A 19,599-nucleotide genomic window follows, 5' to 3' on the forward strand; every position below is an offset into this window, starting at 1 on the left:
GCCCCAAGTTCCTTGCAGTGACTTGTTGGCCAGCCTGCAGGAGGGAAGTGGCTGGCTATGGCAAGGCATGTACGTGGAAGGAGTGTTCATCCCTGGGAAACAAACCAAAAAAGCCCTTAGAGCATCTCAGATTCCCTTGTCATCTCCAGAGACCCAAGGGCAGACAGCCAGTACATGCACTTTCTAGCCCCTGCTCTGACCAAGGGAGCACCAGCAGGGAAACACCTTTGTAAATATTAGTGTGTCCCTTAAAGGGCCTGAAGTGCTGGAGGAATCCATGTGGTTGAGAAGATTTCCACAGTCCCTGCTGTGCAGCTTTCCAAGAGCAGCACAGATGCTGTGAGGAATTCCTTGCAGGGAAGTGGGAACATCACCCAGTGTTCCCGCAGGACAGAGCCCCTGAAGGGACTCAGGTAAGCCAGTTTCTGCAGGACATCAAGGCTGGCTTCTCCCTTGGCATGGAATCAGCATCTCCCCACAGCACCGGGCATCGATGAACCCGCCCTCATGCCTGTCACATACAGGTCTGATGGAGGCTTTTCCAGGAATTTTCTGGGAGATAAAGCAATTCCTACTATAGAATGTGGTGCTGGAGATCACATCCATGGTAAGAGACAGCACGATGCAAATGTGTCTGAAACCACTCCTTGAATCTTACTGAGTGTGTGAGAGGGAATGGCTCTCCTGAGGTCATCAGAAAATCTGGGGCAAAACACAGATGAAGCACCTGGTGTCCCCAGCTCACCATGGATCCACTCTCTCTGCAGTGTGCAGGGTATCATCACTCTCCTTTATTGCAGCTGCTCCTCTTTGCATCCCTTTGCAGAAATTCCAGCCATGCTGAAGTATGTCTGGTTGTTATTTAGATATTCCTGTTATATATGTAGGCATTTATTTAGATATCCCTATTACATATATAGGTATCCTTCCAATCCCCTGGCTGGAGGGGCTCTAATAAGAGAATTAAGCATTACACAGAGCTTGTCTCTGGCTCACTTCAGGGTGGACACAGATAACCTTTCCTGGCTGGACTCATTCTCCTGCAGGACTTGTGCTGTGTTGATCACTTTATGACTCCAAGCCCAGTTCTCAGGAGTGTTGCCCTTGGGAGGAAGTGTGGAGGTTGTGTGGTCTGGTTTGTGCTTTCTGTTCAAAGGGCTTTTTATTTTTCTTAACTTCAATTACCTCACATCAATACAGAGACTTCCCTTACCATTACTTTCTCTCTCTCTTCCAAGACTTGCTTTTCTCCTGGGCAATTGCCATCTTCCTAGCTAGATGCTGGAGTAGAAAGAGCATGATTCAAGTTTGGGAACCCACAGGGAAATATTAGCAGCCACTAATGAGTGAGAGCAGCATAGGATCATGCCACAAACTAACAGCCAGGGAAACAACCTAAATCTTTATTTAAGTGGAGCTTTTTTAAAATGGGCTGTTAAGTGACTCAGCTGCAGATACTGGGAAGTTACAGGTAATCTTTGCACGACAAGGAGGGGCCATGTTTGGAGAAAATGAGGTATTTTGCAGCATACAATGTGTTGTAAATTGTTAGGACATTTATTAATTATATGTGGGCAACTTCACACACCCTACCAGAATTTACTGTACCAATGTCATTTCCATATTGTATCTCTGTAAGTGTTATGAGTCAGGCAATATGTGACATTAATTATCTGCATTTAGCGTTGTGCAAACTGACATAATGATCAATTATGGAGCAACACATCTGTAACTGTTTACTGAAGTACAGAAGTAATCCCCCAGTTCTCTAAAATATTCTGGAATTATTCTGCACATGCTATATCTAACCAATTCCTGGTTTTGTCCAAAAGTACCATTCTTCCATGGCTGAGAGGTGCAGCATGCAGTGCTCAACATCTGCTTCAGCAGCAGGTTCCAGACAGTGGCAATCCAAATGTTCCCTATGCCCACTGAAAACAGGGCAAGAAAAAATCATGTTAATTTTCTGAAAAAATTGTCTAGGATAAATATTTGAAAATAATTTCCTGATTTTTAAAAAGAGATCTTTAAAGAGATCAGTCTTAGAATAACACAGAAAAGTTTGGACTTTCCTTTTCCAAAGTTCAGAAGAGCTGAGGCAAACTTTGGCCAGGAAAGGCTGAGGACTACATCCTCAGTAGATGCTCTTCAAGTAGGTGATCTGTGATTTTAGGATTCAGGCCATGAGGACTGTCCTAGCAGACTGACAGAGTTACAGGGCTGGAAGAAGCCCTGGACAGTGATAGCCAGCCAACCCATCCCTCAGGGGCTCCTTAGGCAGAAATGGATTTGCTGTGCTCAAAGCAGCAGTGCAGAGCAAAGGAATCCCATAGCAGCTTTGGAGCAGAGCTCCCAAGGAATGTTTTCTTCCATTTTCAGCCTCTGTAGTTCGAGAACTGGGAGTTCCCTCTGTTTTTATGCAGAATTCAGCACAAACAGGCCTTTGAACACCACTGAAACAGAAAAATCAAAATGTGATCCTTTCTACCTTGAGAAACAAGCATGTCCCAAACACTCTTATCTCAAAAGCAGAAGTGACAGGCTGTGGAAACATTCAGTCTGGAAATTAATCTTTTGAACAGGAGCTGAGTCTGAATAGATTATATACATATTTTTGTTTGCCAGTTTTGGATTCCATTATGCTATTTTCATCTGAATAAAATTTTATAACGATTTTTTTAAGTCCAGCAAATTTGTCAAATTTGCTACCGAAATAAGTTGCACCAATGCTGATTTTTAGTAAGTGTAGTTCCTTACCATAGTAGCCAACTTGGCTTTATTCAGTTGTAGGCTGGATAAATACCTCCTTTGAGCCAAATCCACCTTAATCAATGCTTATATAAATCTCTTAATATGAGTAATCTTATGCCTGCTAAACCCAGTAGTTATTTTGGTTGTGTCTGGCAGGATAAAATGTTCAATACTCAAACCCGGTGATTCTGTCTGTTGCCACATCACTGTATATTGACTCTATCTGTTTTACAGCAGTGTGGGTGTGTAAAAATTCCCACACAAAGTGTCTGTGTTCATGCAGGGCACAGGTATGTGTTCTGCCATGTCAAACCATGGTGCTGTAAGCAACAGAGGTCACTCTAGGACAGGACAAAATTTCCTCTTGGCATCCACTGGAGCACTCCTGAAGGCAATCCCTTATCAATTTCCTTTTGGTGTGCTATCAGCTGAAAATTGGTCATGCTTCTATGGTAGCAATGCGAGGAAGGCATATCCAGAAATAAATATTTACAGGAAACATCCTTGTTTGGGAAACAAATAAGCACTTGCTCTGGAAATCCTGCTGCACTGGTGACATCCCTGTGGTACTACTTGGTAGCATCAAAACATTCTCTGTGAGAAACAGTGAACTCTGTTTGCATTGGGGTGAGGGCACATGCCTTCAGATACATCATTCCTCTCTGTGGTTTTCCCAGCTGTCTTTATCAGGAACCCTTTCACAGAGCAGGTCAGCCCTTCTCTCTCCCAAATCCATTCATTCCTTTTTCATTTAGGGCTTATCTTGGCTGTCAGTGAACCCAAAGGTGCTCCAGACATATTCTTTCTCCAGCCAGCTCTTCTACCTGTTATCCCTTGGATGTGTTTTTGTGGCTGTATCATAAGAGGGGCATAACACAAAAGGAGGCCCCACTGAATCACTACACAACATTTTATACACCAGCCTCTCCTCCAGCACTGCAGCTCTTGGCTCACTTGAGCCTTTCTGTAGCTCAGGGGAATCCAGGGAAAACACGGCTTTAGTCCAAATGCTGGTTGTTTGCCCACCTCTAAGTGATTAGGAGTTCACTAATAAACCATTGTAACTCAGTGTAAAGAGGTGAGCAGAGGCACAAACCAGTATTTTCTGCTGAAATGAAAAGTATGCACAGTGCAAAGATCACGTAAAAAATCTGACCCTCATTTTCTTCCATGTAACAGAAAAACATGGCAACATGAAATATAAGCCAAATACATAAGTTATGAGGACATAAAATGAAATCTGCATTCTCCGTTCTTTGTACTTCAGCAACAAAAGATGTCTGGCAGCTCAAGAAGATGATTATCTCTACATACAAGATATCACCTTCTCCTCACTGATCTTTTCCTTTGAGTTTTGGCACTTACTTAATCATTGAGGTCTTTGTTTTTTTCAGGAACATGAGCAGCCTTTAGCATGGAAGATATCTGAATGTGGAATCCTACACACAGTAAGTTTCACCTTAAAAAGAAAAAAAGGGACATTTTTATAGCTTGTTATATTTGGTCAATATCTGTGCAATTATCTGACTTGTATTTGAGCTAGCTAAATAAAAATTCTCCATTAAGAGAGATGAGTATTTTCTTTTCCTTGCTGAGACTGGCTTTCCTTTCTTTAGATGGCAATAGCAACTCATGACCCCAACAATCTCAGCAGAATTCAAATTTGAATGTGTTTGGAAATGGGTCATGAACCTGAATACTGAAATATGAGTTCAGAAACACGTTGTGGATCACAGCTGGGTTAAAGAACATCTTAGAAATGTCCCATGTTCTTCAAAAAACACAGTGTCACACAAGGAGATGTGTAGTGCTTGATAAGCAATAGGACGTAGGAGTCCAGGGCTCTGCCCTCAGTACCCAAACCATTATAAGCAACCACACATCCACTGGAGGCAATGGTTTATTTCCCAAAACTTGCAATTTTTTATATGCATTAGGCAAAAAGACCTCAAGTAACTCTAGTTTATGGTTGCCCAGTAACATCTCTTGGTGTTGCTCAAACTCTTCTTCAAACTCTGCAGTGCTGACCTTGTGTTCCCCACAGAGCTCAGACACCACATCAGAATGATGCTAAGGAGATAACTGGTGCTGGAGTTATTCATGCCAAACTTAGACCAGAGTAAACTGGTTTGAAATGAAATGCAAAAAAGGGAATTGCTTTCTCATTTGTCTCTATCCATTTCAGTCAAGGTTAATCAAGCTTACCTCCTTTCTCGTGGACCTGCTGATGAAGAAGAAAGCTTCCTCCACACCCTGGGGCTGTAGATCATTCACAGCCACCACGTGGTCTCCATGGTTAAACAAACACCCCAGCCTGAGAGGACCAGCCCACTGTGAAACGCTGTGGAGGGCAGACAATAAGGAAAACACACAGGATATGCAGGCAGTTGCGTTTATGCATTTATGGGGCTGCCCTCTGGAAATGAGACACGTTCAATGACTTTGTAAATTCTTGATCTAGTTCTGGTTGAAAACATCACTAATTATTACACAGCATGCTGGATTCTTTGGAGGCCTTTACGACAGCATGTGAAATACAAACTCAAATTCACAAAGAACTGGGGAGAGCAGAAGGAATCACTGAAGTGCCAGCAAGCACTGTCCCTGCCTTGTTCTGCCCTGCCCAAACTACACATGGGTGTCTGCAGTTCAACACTTCTGTGCCTGTCACTCATTCCCATCTCACAGGCACTGCCACAAGAATCCACACTTACCATATTCGTCCTGCTGCTTCAGTAAGTTTTAGGTAATTGTTAATATCAGCCAGGGGTACGAAAATATCCAGTTTCTGCAGCTGCATCTCATCTGTAACTTGACTGTGAGAGAAAAACATCAGAGACCACAAAATCACAGAAGAGCTCAAATTGGAAGGGACTCATAAGGATTATTGAGTCCAACTCCCTGCTCCTTGCAGACTCCCTAAAACTAAATGCTATGACTAAAAGCGTGACTAAAGTGCCTCTGGAATGCTGACAGGCTTGGCAAGAGGAAACCCATGAACATGTCTGTCTTCTTTGCAACCAGCTGGAGAAGACACTTACCTGAGCAGTATAGACAAGTGAACCACTGAGAGGGGTAATGAGTTTTGCCTTCTCTGGAGGGTAGGCTGCATGCTGGTGCTGCTTTCTGGGAGTTTTGTGCCTTTGTCTGCTTCCAAGCCTCTTGGACATGCACTGTTGTTCTGGCATTTGGGAGGGGATGGGAGCCCATCACGTCTGCACGTGAGCTGGCATGTCTCATCCAGCAGCTTACTAAAGAGGAATGATGATAAAAAATTAAGGGGTTTGACAATTCCAGGCACTCTTGCTGTGTTTGAAGCTGGATCAAGCAGCCCTCAATAAAGTAAAGAATAACAAGTTCTTGTAGAATATCCAGTGGACAAAATAAAACCTAAGTAAAATAAACAGCCCTTCTAAAAATGGACCATAAATCTCAAAACAAACGTTTTCAGTATGCAAAAACTATTTATTAAGCCTGGAAACATTTCAGCTAACAGCATGCCTTGACAAAGAAACTGAGTACAGATTGTTGGCCTTGGCTGTACTGGGTTCTGCAGGGATGTAAAGCTGTCCCTTGGGAGATGTGATAACTCAGAACTACTTGAACTCATTTTAGTTTTATTTGATAAACCTTATATTGCCTGGAGCTGACTCCTCATTGTGCCCCAAACAAGACTTCTGGGGTTAGTAGCAGAAGCTGCTCTTGGTATATTTTAACTCAGATGGCATAACCTTGTGAGGTTTTTATAGTTATTCCCTCTAGGAATAACTAGTTTATATAGTTATATTACTATAACTAGTTTTATAATTATTCCCTCTGGGGTGGGGGGGGGTCCCAAAGACACAGACAAGCTTGAATTAATCTATGGGGATTGTCTGGTTAGTGGGTCTGTATTTCCAGTTGCCTCTCTCCATGTGGCCTGAGATCTGAGTGTCTGTAAGTGTCAAGCCACAGCTACCAGCTACTGACCACTCCTCTGGCTCAGGAGGAGCTTTACCCAGCAGGCACAATTCCATTCAGTATTCAGTGCTATATTGTGGAGGTTGTAAAGTTTCCTTGTGGACCTAGAACTGTGACACAAAGTTCAGGTCCTTCTTTCTGACGTGGCAAACACTGTACCTTCAAAACACACAGCAACAGAGCTGTTCTCTGCATGGCAAAATGAAAGGGAGGATGTGTCCTAACCCACACAACTTCTTAATGGAAAAGTTGGGAGCTAATGCCCCATCTCTACCTTTCTCTTTTAACCTCTAGATAATGCTGCCTGCTTTGGAGAGCACCTGTCTGAAAGGCTGTTGGGGTTTGGCTGCAGTGACTCAGTAAAGTGGTGAGCTGTTGTCATGAAAATCCAGAAAAAGTATGAGTCACCAAAAGGTGCCGCATTGTACAGTCAGAGCCTGTGTAAGTGCAGGAGTCTGCAGTGTGAGCTTAAATTTCATATTGATGAGCTTGAATTTGACTCCAGTGTTCCCATGAATGCTGAACTTTGTGAACTAAGACCCAACAAGGACTCATTCAAACAAGATGCAGCCTCTAGATCTTGTTATGCAAATACCAGAGATGTCAGCTCTATCTCTATTGCTGTGCCGCATTTAATTTCCAAAACCTTAATGAAGTTGTTACTTACAGTGACTTCATTGACATATAAATGTTCTCCTTTACTGGGCTGCTCTGCACTGGCTTCTCTTGCACAGGGACATCAGACTCAGCTGTAGGGTCAGGCTTTGATACTTCAGTAGTGCACTGTCAGAAACACAGCAATACATGACATTAATGTGATTGCCCTGCCTGCAGAAGAAACCCTCATTAATTTCCTTATTTTGTTCAGTGCTCATGCTGTTTAAACATATTGGCTAATATAGCCTGGGTTTCCTCAAATCAGCCAATTCCTAGAAACTGGGAGCTAGAAAGGTGCTTGAAACTTAAAAGTTAATGCTGGAACTATTGGCACAGCCAGACTGGGACATGACCAGCTATATTCTGAAGTATTACCACCAAAAAAAAAAAAATTGTTGTCTTTTAATTCAAGCAGGCTGAAAAAGGAGACTTGTACTTTGGGTGTGCTTGACTTAGAGCACTTAGATTATACGACCACATCACCATTGTTAATGTCCTTCAGTCAGATGTACAGTCTGTGACTTCTGCAGAAAACTGACCACCTCTCCTGACCACATACCTTCTCCTGAAATTAGCCTCCCAAATTGTGTGTCAAAATTTACATTAAATTAACAGCATGATTTCTCCTGCTGCCTTGTTTCACAGTGAAATGTAGATACCAAAATGTACCGCAGTGTTTTGAAAGTACTGTTTTTATGCAGCTTACTGGTGTTTCAACAGAATTACATTTCAAGATACATAAAACTAATGTACTGTTACATTCTCTAAATGAAGCTTCCAATTTCAGAAAAAAAACCCAACCCTACCCCATTATACAATAGGCAAAAGTCATTAACAATGAAGTAGTTTGGGGGATTTCAACAAAATCAGCAATATTTTTGTCAAAATGCCACTTTGCAGCAGGAAGATCCTTTGAATTAGTCTAGTGTATTTTTTTTCTTGTATAAATATAAACTCTATTACCTATTGCTTTATCTATGTATTCCTTTTGCAAGGTACAAGTGGTTCCTCCCACCAGTTCCTCTTTGGCTCATTAAATGCCTCCTGTGTCCTTGGAGCTGTTAACAGACCAGCAGAACTCACAGCTGATAAACTACCTTAGCTAAAACATTGCTGGGAGTTTGGTAATAATCTTCTTCATCCTTTTTGATGTTTTCCTCTGGATCTGACAACAGCAGGTTTTCCTCACTTCTTCCCAGAATTGTATCCTGCTGAAAGAATGGGTTTGTATTTAACAGATTAACATGCATTTTTCCTTTTTGTGGAGAAGTAACAGAATCAGCAAATATTCACAGAAAACATGGTAAGATACATTTCTCCTTGAAGTGAGATATGCTCAGAGTCAGCCTAGTTTAGAAACAAGGTTTCTATATCTGTGCTCCTGCCTGTACTTTTGAAATTCAATGCACACAAAAAATCCAGCCACTGGTATTAGTATCTCTCACAGATGGATTAGTGCTAACCAGGCTGTTGCAATTGATTTCATGATCACAACCTGTTATTTTGTGTAAAAATCAAGTGTTTTGAACACTTTGCGTATGAATCTGCTTGAATTTAGGGTCTATTGTGTGGAAAATATTTTCTTTTTGCAATCAGTTCTGAAGTCCTTACATTAGGAAAAAATTCTGTAGGAAATCTAGAGGTGAATTGGGATATATTTGTCCTTTTAAAGCAGCTTTTAACTGCTATCAAATAAAGAATGAATTTGGAATTTCCCTGACTAATGAGAAATTTGTTATCTCATACTTCTCTCTGAACAAAAAGATACTTCAGAAGACTGGAGCTTTGACATAGAATCCTTTGTGTCCTGAGTGATATTCTGCCTTCATAAATACCTGAAACATTAAGTTTGAAGCAATTTGGTAAGCCAAGGAGAAATAAATCCCTCCACCAAGTTAGTTTACCTTTTCAAGTCGCAAAGAGAAATTATTTATATTTATGTCTCTTTGTTGACTTCACTATAGTGAAGAGTATGGTAATTTGTATTTAGCTGCCTCCCAGTTAAATTCTCTGAGCCATGTTTGTGATGCAACTTTTTTTTAATCTCTGCACTTGCATCCTTGATTTCCATGGTGAACATTTGAATAATTGCTAAATATGCCATAAATATATTATCGTTTTCAAGGTAAAGTAAATGAAACTATTTACTTTCTTACATGTAACAATAAGAAACTGGCAATGAATTTTAATTAAGGATGATTATTGTATTTTTTTTTCCTTATTGGTATAGATGGCATTAAAATCAACTCATGCCATGGGAGGCAGGACAAACTTCAAGTGTCTGTGGAACCATAATATGGATTTATGGAGAGAAAGTAGACTCTGGAGAAAACTGGCTGTAGCAAAAGATCGAAATGACACCTGGAGAACAACTGAGTCATTGTTACCTATAAGTTTCTTAAGGAAAATTACGTGTTGCCCTAGAGAGAGTAATCCCTCTTTGAAAAAATCAGGTGTGTAACAGATCCCAAGGGTGCCTTGCTGCCTGCAACACAGTAATGCACAGCATAGGGTGATGCAAGGCAGGGCTCCTAATTTTGATGTATTTCAGATGTTGAAAGCTGTGTATCAAAATAGCTGATACTGAATTCCTGAGTCAGATGAGCTACCTTTAGGTAGCTCCAAAAGGTGGGTTGAAAAGGAACCAGGTCCCCAGATCCCTGCAGGGTCCCTGCCAGCATGACTAGACTCACTGATATGGAGAATCCTGTTTGCATGAGTGACAACTACGTAACAAAGGCTTTTCAAGATCTGGGCCTGGATGAGGGAGCCACCAATAAAAAGCAAAACACATCAGAAGCTTGAAATGGGGACTCACACTGCTACATGGATGTAAATACAAGGGATTAGTTAGGATGTCAGTTGTCTGCATATCACTGAGCAGAGAATAGGTCTGGAGATGTCAGCAGATGTTAAACTTATGAGGCAAGAGAAATATTTTTATCCAGTGGACAAATATTGTTGTTTCTTGTTCTCTATACAGCAAGGTTATTTATTTTCACACATGCCAAAACAGAAACATGAGCTTTGTGCTCTCTCTTCTGCTTCAGTCTAAAAAGCTAAAATCCAAATTCCTTATCTTCTAACCCTCATGGTCAGCCTGTCCTAGCCTGAACAGCTGCATATAATACCTGCTCTCTGAGGCATTGTAAGTATGAGAAGAATTAAAGAATAAGACAGAAAAGGTATGCACAAGGAAGAGACACAAAGAAATTCTTGACATACACCCAGAGCAGGACTGGTTAAAATCCGACCAAGGGTTCCTCAGTGCATTTCAGAGCTCAGACCCACAATTGAATTACTGCAACTTTATAAAGTACTGTGCATCAGCTGAGCTATGCTGACTGCCCACGGCATTGCAATGTAGTTTCAACTATTCACTTCTTTCCACTAAATTTAGCTGAATTATCTCATACTTGCTGTCAGCCTATATACAAGGATGGTGATTGCAGCATGTGATTTACCACCCTGGTAGCTGTGATAGCAGAACAGATTCTTTGCCCTGTATCTCAGCCACTCGAGGTCAGAGTTCAATGCATAAACTGTCAGTAAAGATGGGTTTAAGCTGCAGAGTGGTGTGGTAGAGCCTTGGTTGTGCCTTCTGTCCTCTTGACTCTGCTGCAAAGGCAGCAATCCACGGCAGAGCAAAACTACTGCAGGCACTAGTTTAGGGAACACAGGTCAGAACACTTAGCCACTAATACAAGATAACATTCATCTTTTCATCTTTCCAAATCACTCCCGCTGGATATGGAAGTGAAATTACTTGAAGACATATTAATGCTGACAGAAGGTCAGTTCTAAGACGTGCCTCAATTTAACAAGCTCTTGCTCTGTAATTTAGTTATATTGACTCGATTGCTACTGGCAAAGACTGAAGAAATAAAAGCATTTAGGAACAACTGTGGCACAGCTGAGAAACGTGCAGGGAGGGACAAATCCTCAGCCAGTGCAAATGCAGAACTTTCTTCATCAAGTTTGTGAGAGCTGCCACAAGTTGCAGTTGCTGCAGAGAAACTGAGGCTCTGACTCCAAAACCCCTGAACACAGGTATTTCAAGCAAGTTGTAGATAATTTTCAGTGGTAAACAAGAAAACAGACTAAATACTTAGGAAGCTTTCAAAGTGGAAATCAACTCGATGTGCTAGGAAAGTAGGTGAATAATCTATAGTCACAGATACCCAGGTGAGATAAAAATCCAATATTCACTTCTGCAGATGGAACAAGGAAAGAGCTGTTTGATTTGTTCTGCTCACCAGGCTTGGAAAAACTCCTCTTGGTGAGTCACACTGAACCTGATGGGGGCCAGGATCTGAATAAGGCCTGTTCTTGTCTTCTGAGGAACCATTCTCCTGTATACAAAGGAAAAAAGGTGACTCCTAATAAAGATACACTGAAGGTGCTTGACCCACATTCAGCTTCCTCTCCCAGGCCAGTTGCACAGAGTTTTGTGACTGCAGAAACTCAGCAATTCCTTGGCTGCTATTTCACTCTGACACTGGACTGCAATTGCTATGGGACAACAGCAATGCTTTCCCTCCCTTCTATTTAAATATTGAGGGGAAAGTCAGTAAGGCAGGGAGGAATTGGATCTGAACTCTCCTCTAAGCTTTACAGCCTAAAAAGAGAGAGAGAAATAATAGCACAATCACAAATCAGGAGGAATGTGGCTAGCAGCTGCCAAAACAATCATCACATGCCTCTGCCAAGGCATGTCAAAGCAAATCTTCAGGAGTTTACTTAATGTTTACTAAAATTTGCCAGTCAGTTGAGAGAACCAATGAGTATTGTCTCTCATTGCCTTTATTACAAGCTCAAAAGTATTTCCCTTGTGGGGGGCTCTGTGGTTACCATCCAGGCGCTACTCAGGAGCCCCACCAGAACAGACCACCCAGGTACCCACTGCAGAAACTCTGAATATCTTTTGATGGAAAAAAAAACAACTATGCAAAAGAAATGTCAGAGTCATGCCTAGGCGCAGACTCATTAATAAGGACATCATTAATTTGTTTACCTTTTGGTAGCTTTGCCTGTCTGGAACGCTGGTCATATCTACAGAACTCAGGAATAATGGCAAAGAGGAAGTCCGGCTTCTGACTTCTGGATTTGGAAGATCTTGGTTCTAGAAATAAGGGAAAAGCAGTATAAGAAAACAGGCATCTGTTGGGTGTGGGCTAAAATGTACTGACACAAATCACTAGAGCAAATTTTATTTCTAATGGCTCAGAGGCATTGTCTGCATAGCATTTTTCAGGCAGACATAAATTTGCCCTGCTTGCATTTTGAGCAGTCTGGAAGCTGCAGGGATGTGAGTACTTAGTGCTGAGTCTAAACTGGTGGGTCTGGCTGGCTGACAAGGTGCAGAAACTTGGGCTTGATCTTGAACCACCAGGGCTTCCAGCTGATTTATAACATTGACAGACTGATGTAAAACAACATGTAAATATATCTGAAATGCACCCACTAAGTATAACACACAAGTTTTCACTCTGATGCATCACAGGTGTTGTTCATTGCAGCATGATATCAATCTTCTCCTCATTTCCATATAGCTTACTCTCCAAAGGGATTTCTTCAATGTAAAATCAATCCCAGTGCAGACAGACTGTGCAATGCCTGCTCGATGCATAAAGCCAAGGTACAGGATTTATATGAAAATGAAATTCTGAATAACCAAGGTCAGAGGCAACTGGCAAGGTGAAGATCAGGAAAATTCTTTTGCACAGTTTTGTAATGAAAAAAAGAAATGGCTTTTTTTTTTTTTTCTAAAATAAAGTACAGTAATATGTCACCTGAGGGCAGCATCCACTTCTATTGTCCTCCCTGCAGACTGAAGATATCAGAGTGACCCAATCGTCTATTTCCTGCCTGAAGTTGGAACAAGAGGAGTGAAAACTTACTGACAGGTAACACACAAGGGCACTTCTTTTGCCTACCTACTTCTTCCTATGGGGCCCAAAACAAAAATTCCTGAGATCAAGGGAAAACCCTGCACCTGCCTTTCAGGAAAGAGTGCTTGTGTGGTCATAGCCAGATGCAAAGTCTGACTCAGAGAGTTAACAAGGCTTGGGAAGGCATTTGGACTGTCAGGATGAGAAATATGCCATGGAAGGACTGTTTTTCATGCTTGCAGTGGATTTAGTTGGATTAATTCTGGAATGCTTCCCACCGAGTTTGGGCCGTGAGAGCCACACACCAGGGGAAGGCGTTGGGTGGAACGCTCAAGTAGCACTCAGGTATGTGTTTTTCTTCTTATCAGGATTTCACACATCAGCTGCTCTTCTGCAAAAACAAAAAAATTCCCCCTGACATGCTCGTGACTAGAAAACTGAAGAGGAGGTGCTGGGCACCAGCAGTACAGGAGCACTGTGACAAACGTCCTCCTCCCTCACCTAACTGAGCTTTGGCTGATCACCTCCACAGAAACAGCTTCTGCCCCTGTTCAGGACTCAATTCTAGCCTGGAAAAGTATGGACTGCACCCCTCTGCTGCAGCAAAAGCCCCAGTCAGCACTTCTGGGATCTGTTTTCCTTCAGGAGAATTTTTGCCTTCAGTCTACTTCCCTTGATTAACAACCTAGTTTGCAGGCAATATTGTGGTTTATCCATGAGGAGCAGAAACTTCTCTAACTCCCAGGAGCTGCTGGGTGAAAAGGCAAAGGTCTCTGCTCTTTCCTGTCCCCTAACCAGCACAGTCTGAAATGGCACTGCCACGCTGAGGCACTGCCACTGCCATCCCCACTGCCACCCCTGTGCTCCCTCTGCTTTCACATGCTGGGTGCTGTGACTGGGTGGCTGCAGGGAAGGTGAGCTCACCTGCCTGGACCAGCAAAAAATGAACCCAGCCATGAATAAGGGGAGGCAATGCCATAGAAAAAGGTGTTTTCCATTGGATCAGGCAGCTGAATCACCTCATCCCAGAGCTGTGCCATCAGGAGCTGAGACACAAAAGGGAGGGAGTGGGTGAAGGAGCAGGACCCTTCCTTGGGGCACAGCTTAGTGCTACATTAGTTTAACAGCACTGTCACTGCTTCTGCACATCGTGCTATGCCCACCTGCTGTCCCCAATGAGGAAGTAACGCCTGTTTCCAGTGCTGATGGACATCACCCGCTCAGGAAGGCATTTGAACATCTTCCTCACCGTTTCCATAATTTCAGCATTACTTATGCCAGCTTGAATACTTATGATTCTGTGAAGATAACCAGATGAAACATCCTATATAACTCTACACAGTTACATACAAATAGACACACACATGTAGGTGTGCATGTCCATACTTTACTCTGAGCACAGCATAATATGATGAGATCTGCAAGGGAAGAGTTAGATATTTTTCCACAGAAAAAATTGCTCAAGAAAATAAATGCACACATTCATAAGAGGTGGTCTTTCAACGAAGAAAATTTCCAGGCAAATTATATAAAATTAACTTTTCCAAAGTGCCCAGACTATGGATCCTCATTTCTGGAAAAAGGGTTTTTTTGTTTAATTCAGAATCTTGAAAAGAAACAAAAATAAGAAAAAATTATTGTGGAAGTTTTTTAACCACTATAAAACAATAGATTTGATTTGAAACTAATTGTATATTAATAGTGTTTTAATGGAGGGGAAGAGGACAGAAGTACTCTTAATGGATACTTGAAGCACTTGAAGCACTACTTCCATTAACTTCCAAGAAGCCAAATAAAAGTAATGACAAAAATAATTATGGTAATAATGTAACCACAGACCACTGAGCAAACTGCATTTTTGAAAGCTTCACAATGTAAATCCTTTTAATGGAAGAAGCACAATAGCAATGTGGTGAGTGACCTCCTTGCCTAACAATACTCCAGGAGGCTGGAGTATTAACCTCTAGATCTGACTGGAAAATATTTACATTTCCCATTACATCTTCTGTTTCCTTTGCACATATCTCATACCACCCATGGCCTGGTAAAGGTACCAGTCCAAAGCCAGGGACACTCAGTCTTGCTGCAGTAGACGTGTGCTGACAGGAAGGAAATGACCAACCCAAACGAGCCAAGCAGGGCAATCTCTTGGCAGAATAAGAAGCAGTGAGCAACCATAATCAGCCCAAAAGTCTATGAGAAAGTCAGGAGACCTTTGCACAAACCTGCAAAGCGCTTTGTGAAGCTGCAAGCTGGGAAAGGGTGTGTGCCACAGCTGAGAGAGGCACAGCCTGTCCTTATTCACATGTGAATGAAAGCATGGCACTGTTCTTACGGTAAAATGTGTTCTACTGCAGGAACACAGCCTGTGGGATCGTGGAGCCAAGTCAGGTATCTCGCTGGGAGACACATCACAACAATCACTCACACAAAAGTAAATGATAATAAAGCTATTCTGTATTTTCACTTCTATATGTATCATAGTTGCACCCAAAGCTGACAAATCCCAAGGGACTCTTGTGGAGTTCATTGGGTTTGAATCAAGAACCCAATTGACTTGTTCAGTCAGGAACAAGTGCTTGTACAATCAGTGGTCATTGAAGAGTGCTGATACATGACTTAAAATAAAAAAGATTATGCATTTGAGCTACATACTGATCAACAGCTATGGAGCCTTTCACATGTTGGCCTTTTAGATACTTGAGGATGTAATTCCCTGTGCTGGATTTGGACAGGACAAAAAGACGCCTTTTCCAGGAATTCTGCCAAAGAGAAAGCAATTTGTCTCTCATTAAAATTCAGGATAGCAGATATGAGGGATTGCTGAAATATGACTAATCTGAGCTAGTATACCTGTGAGCTGAAGAGTTGAAGAGGTGGTGATTTGATGAGGAATCCGTGCTTGCAGACTCCACCTTCAGGGCAAAATGTATTTTGAATTCTCACTAATCAAAGAGAAATGAAGAGCACCATTACTTAACTTGCTGCCAATTAATCTCTTTAAAAAGACCTCTTTGAACTGGAAATTGTTGCTTAGCACTGGGTTTCTGTGCTTAAATGGCCATAAAACAAACATAAATCAAGGCTATAAAATATAGAGCCAGGCCCTGCTTCCCTGATGTTAATGCTGACAGCTGGCCCAAAATGCAAAGTAATGGTAGTGAAAATGTAGGGGCTCAGAAGATATCATGAGCTGCTGTCTTATTTAACTGATCTTATTTAACTTTTGGGGTCTGGTTTCCTTAAGCGTCATAATTAGAGATCTGAAATGCACCCTGAAAGAAATTAATAGATGGCACTCAGGTAAGGACAGATCATCTCACAACTTTACTACTGACAAATTTTAGTATAAGAAGTTTTGTACCTGCAGAATTTCTTTTACTTGTAGAAGCCATCCTGATTGTTTCTTCCACCAAGATAACAAAAAGAGCAAAAATGTGGAAGCTAATTCCTTTCAGTTTGCTTGCTGCTGAGCAGCATTTCACTGCACACACAATTGCTGTTGAGAAAATAACAAAAATCTTACAACTGTTGATTTTCATACTGATGATCAAAATACATAAGACAACCATAACTATTAATTTAAATTGATTTATATATAATTTTATATCATATTAAATTATACACTATATGCTACATTTGTTATTTTATAATACAATCACAAAATTACAAATAACAAATATTATCCACTTTTATAGGCCAAAAAGATGATTTGCCTAGAAGTGATGAGGGCTGCCAAGAGAACTTCATTTGGCCCTTCCTTTTGCACTAGTCACAACACCTGTACCCTAGGAATACTGCCTCCATGTAGGTTTCTGACACTGCTTTGCCAGTATGATCAGTCCTGTATAAAACTGGCATAACTTGGCCTAAAGAGTTTAAAATATATGTAGAAAATTGAATTATAAAACGATGGCAATTTTAATAATTTGCAAGTTTGTCGTATTAATGCAATGCCTTTTCAAAAGTTTTCCTTTGCCTTATCTCAAAACTCTCATTCCCTGCAAAACCAGATCTTGGCTGGAGGTTGTTGTACCTACAAGGAGGTTACACAGACCCTCTTGTGCCACCTGAAGCCACAGAGCCTCTCCTGGGAAAATCTGGAGGATTACAAGTGCTGCTCTCTGGTTCTTAACTGAGAACCCTGGCTGCAGTGAGAGATTTAAGGGCTTTCCTCTGCTTCTCTTTCTTCAGTGATTCACTCCATGCTGCCAAAAGTAAACATGGTCCAGTCAGGAGTAGGGTGGTCAGGAATGGGTGGGTCATACACAGAATTTTACTCCTGAGACACAATTAAAGCTACAGACCTTCATTCCTCCTGTTCCAGGCTGTAAATGGGAATGAACCACTGCAAGCTTAGGTTCATCAGAGAATGTACATTTCTGTCTGCATTTTTTTAAGGTTTTTTTTAGGGAAATCTTTGCAATTTTTGCCTTTTGGGAAGAAAGATTTGTTGTACAAATGCCATGATAAACTGTTATAAAATTTGCTTCTAGAGTTTTCATCTGTTGCCTACCAGAAAAAGAAAAGGACAAAAAAGTAATTTCCAAAACTAAAAATGACTTTACACAAAGTCAATAGTAGGACACCCACCTGGGGTTGCAATGAAAGGTAATGTATTGTTCTGTTCAATGACTGACAGCCACCTCAACTGGCAAACGATGCAATTACTACAGAACAATGTTCCAAGAGTCCCTGACAGGATAAAAGTCTCTTCTGGATGTCAGCAATAGTCAAGATTTGCATGTGGGAAGACAAATGTGAGATTAGTTGTGCTATCTCACTCGGCCTTTTGGGAAAAACTTTTTAATTGTTACATCTAATTGTCTTTTCAACAGAAAGCAACATTGTAAACAGGTTACATCTAATTCAAAACAGAAAATGCCAATTCCATGATTATACCCCCTCAGATTTTTGTATGCCAGGCATTAAGGGATTTGATTGCTTCAAACCTTTTGAAATGCAATGAGACATTTCAGTCAAAATGCAAATAAAATGCCTCAAATCATTATGATGAAAGCTATTACAAAACTTCAAAAATTTCCAAGATAAGGAAAACAAACTGTGTTAATACTTACAAGCAAAATGTCTTCATGATGAAGAAGGTTATTAGAGAAGTACACCTTCAAGTAAATCCAGTTTCCCTGTACTGCCTCCTGCAGCAAAACACGATGAGTCCTTGCCCTGCACTGTGACTGCCCTCTTATAGTCCATGTAGAAATACAAACACCCTGAAATCTGACCCACAAGGAAATTCCTGTTTCTGTATGGGAAGTAAATAAAAACTGCTCTGGAAAGGGGAAATCCAGAAGATTAATATTCACTTAGAAGCAATGAAAAATATGCACATTTGAGGCAGTGATAAATGTCTTCCACACAGAAAAAAAAGCCTGGAGACAGCCTGGTTTTGTTGGTTCAGCTTTCTGGACAGTCCCTTCATTTCCTGAGCTGTTTCTAAGGCATAATATCCACCCATGGCTGGAATATAAAGCAGCAGTAAGAACACTAAAAGATCATAAAAGTACCATAAATTGAAACCAGTTTCAGATTTAAACAGCATTTAGTTATACACACAATGGTGAGGCAGGATTTCTTATGCTGCCTATGTCATGACAAGGTAATTCCAGAGTTAGTCTTGGCCAAAAGTGGATTTTTGGGATTCTCTCCAGAAACATTCAGTGTATCAATAATGAAAGTGGATTTACACACTAAACCATCTGGCTAATCCTGCAGATGGCAATGGAATTGCTTTCCAATAGAAAATAGCCATAAATTTGATCAGGGAAAAAAGCTAAAACACCCTGCAGCTTTTAAATCACTGTTCAGCAACCTGGCTCTGCTGGAGTGAAAGGGTCAAGGGTTCCTCACTGTGAGTGGGCTCCTTCAGGCTCATGGGCTGCACAGCTCTCAGCTATGTCAGTATCACCACTCAAGGGTGATGTTGGTACACAATTTTCTTTTGAAATAATATTAATTTTTTTCTGGACACGATCTGAAGCAATGCTCATCTAGCAGAGATCCTGGTACTTACACAAGGGGATGTTTTTCTCTTTATATTTCACTTCTACTCTAAGTAAATCTTTCCATGTTATTTTCCTCTCTGGCAGTGTATTCAGGTATTTTATGCTGATCTTTCTATAGCTAATATATTGGAACTGGCCTGGAGGACAGTTCTGGAGATGGGGGAATATTTTTCACAGAAATTTAGAAACAGGCTACACCTCAAGCAAATAACACTAATGAACTATAAAGACATGAAAGAGCCTCTAGAGGAGTAACAGATACTGAAATGGTGGCTGGCCATGGTAAACCAGGAACATCCTTAATTCTAGAAAATAGC

General features: G+C 41.2%; 1 protein-coding gene across 2 annotated transcripts; it reads right to left on the bottom strand.

Moving 5' to 3' along the window:
* Positions 1-1,490: 1,490 nt before the first annotated feature.
* Positions 1,491-16,693, bottom strand: PLEKHS1 (pleckstrin homology domain containing S1). 2 transcript variants are annotated; one of them, XM_053949320.1, is made up of 14 exons: positions 16,624-16,693; positions 16,113-16,204; positions 15,915-16,021; positions 14,423-14,557; positions 13,161-13,236; positions 12,383-12,490; positions 11,625-11,720; positions 8,466-8,576; positions 7,379-7,494; positions 5,793-6,002; positions 5,466-5,567; positions 4,957-5,092; positions 4,117-4,210; positions 1,491-2,453 (listed from the first exon to the last, which is right to left on the bottom strand). In XM_053949320.1, exons 1-13 carry the CDS (start codon positions 16,652-16,654, stop codon positions 4,142-4,144), a joined length of 1,389 nt encoding a protein of 462 aa, XP_053805295.1. In that variant the 5' UTR covers positions 16,655-16,693; the 3' UTR covers positions 1,491-2,453; positions 4,117-4,141. The 2 variants fall into 2 exon arrangements, with proteins under 2 accessions (XP_053805295.1, XP_053805294.1); XM_053949319.1 differs by having other exon boundaries at positions 8,466-8,579.
* Positions 16,694-19,599: the final 2,906 nt, after the last annotated feature.

This window comes from Vidua chalybeata, chromosome 8 (genome assembly GCF_026979565.1).
Source record: "Vidua chalybeata isolate OUT-0048 chromosome 8, bVidCha1 merged haplotype, whole genome shotgun sequence".
Taxonomy (NCBI): Eukaryota; Metazoa; Chordata; class Aves; order Passeriformes; family Viduidae; genus Vidua; species Vidua chalybeata.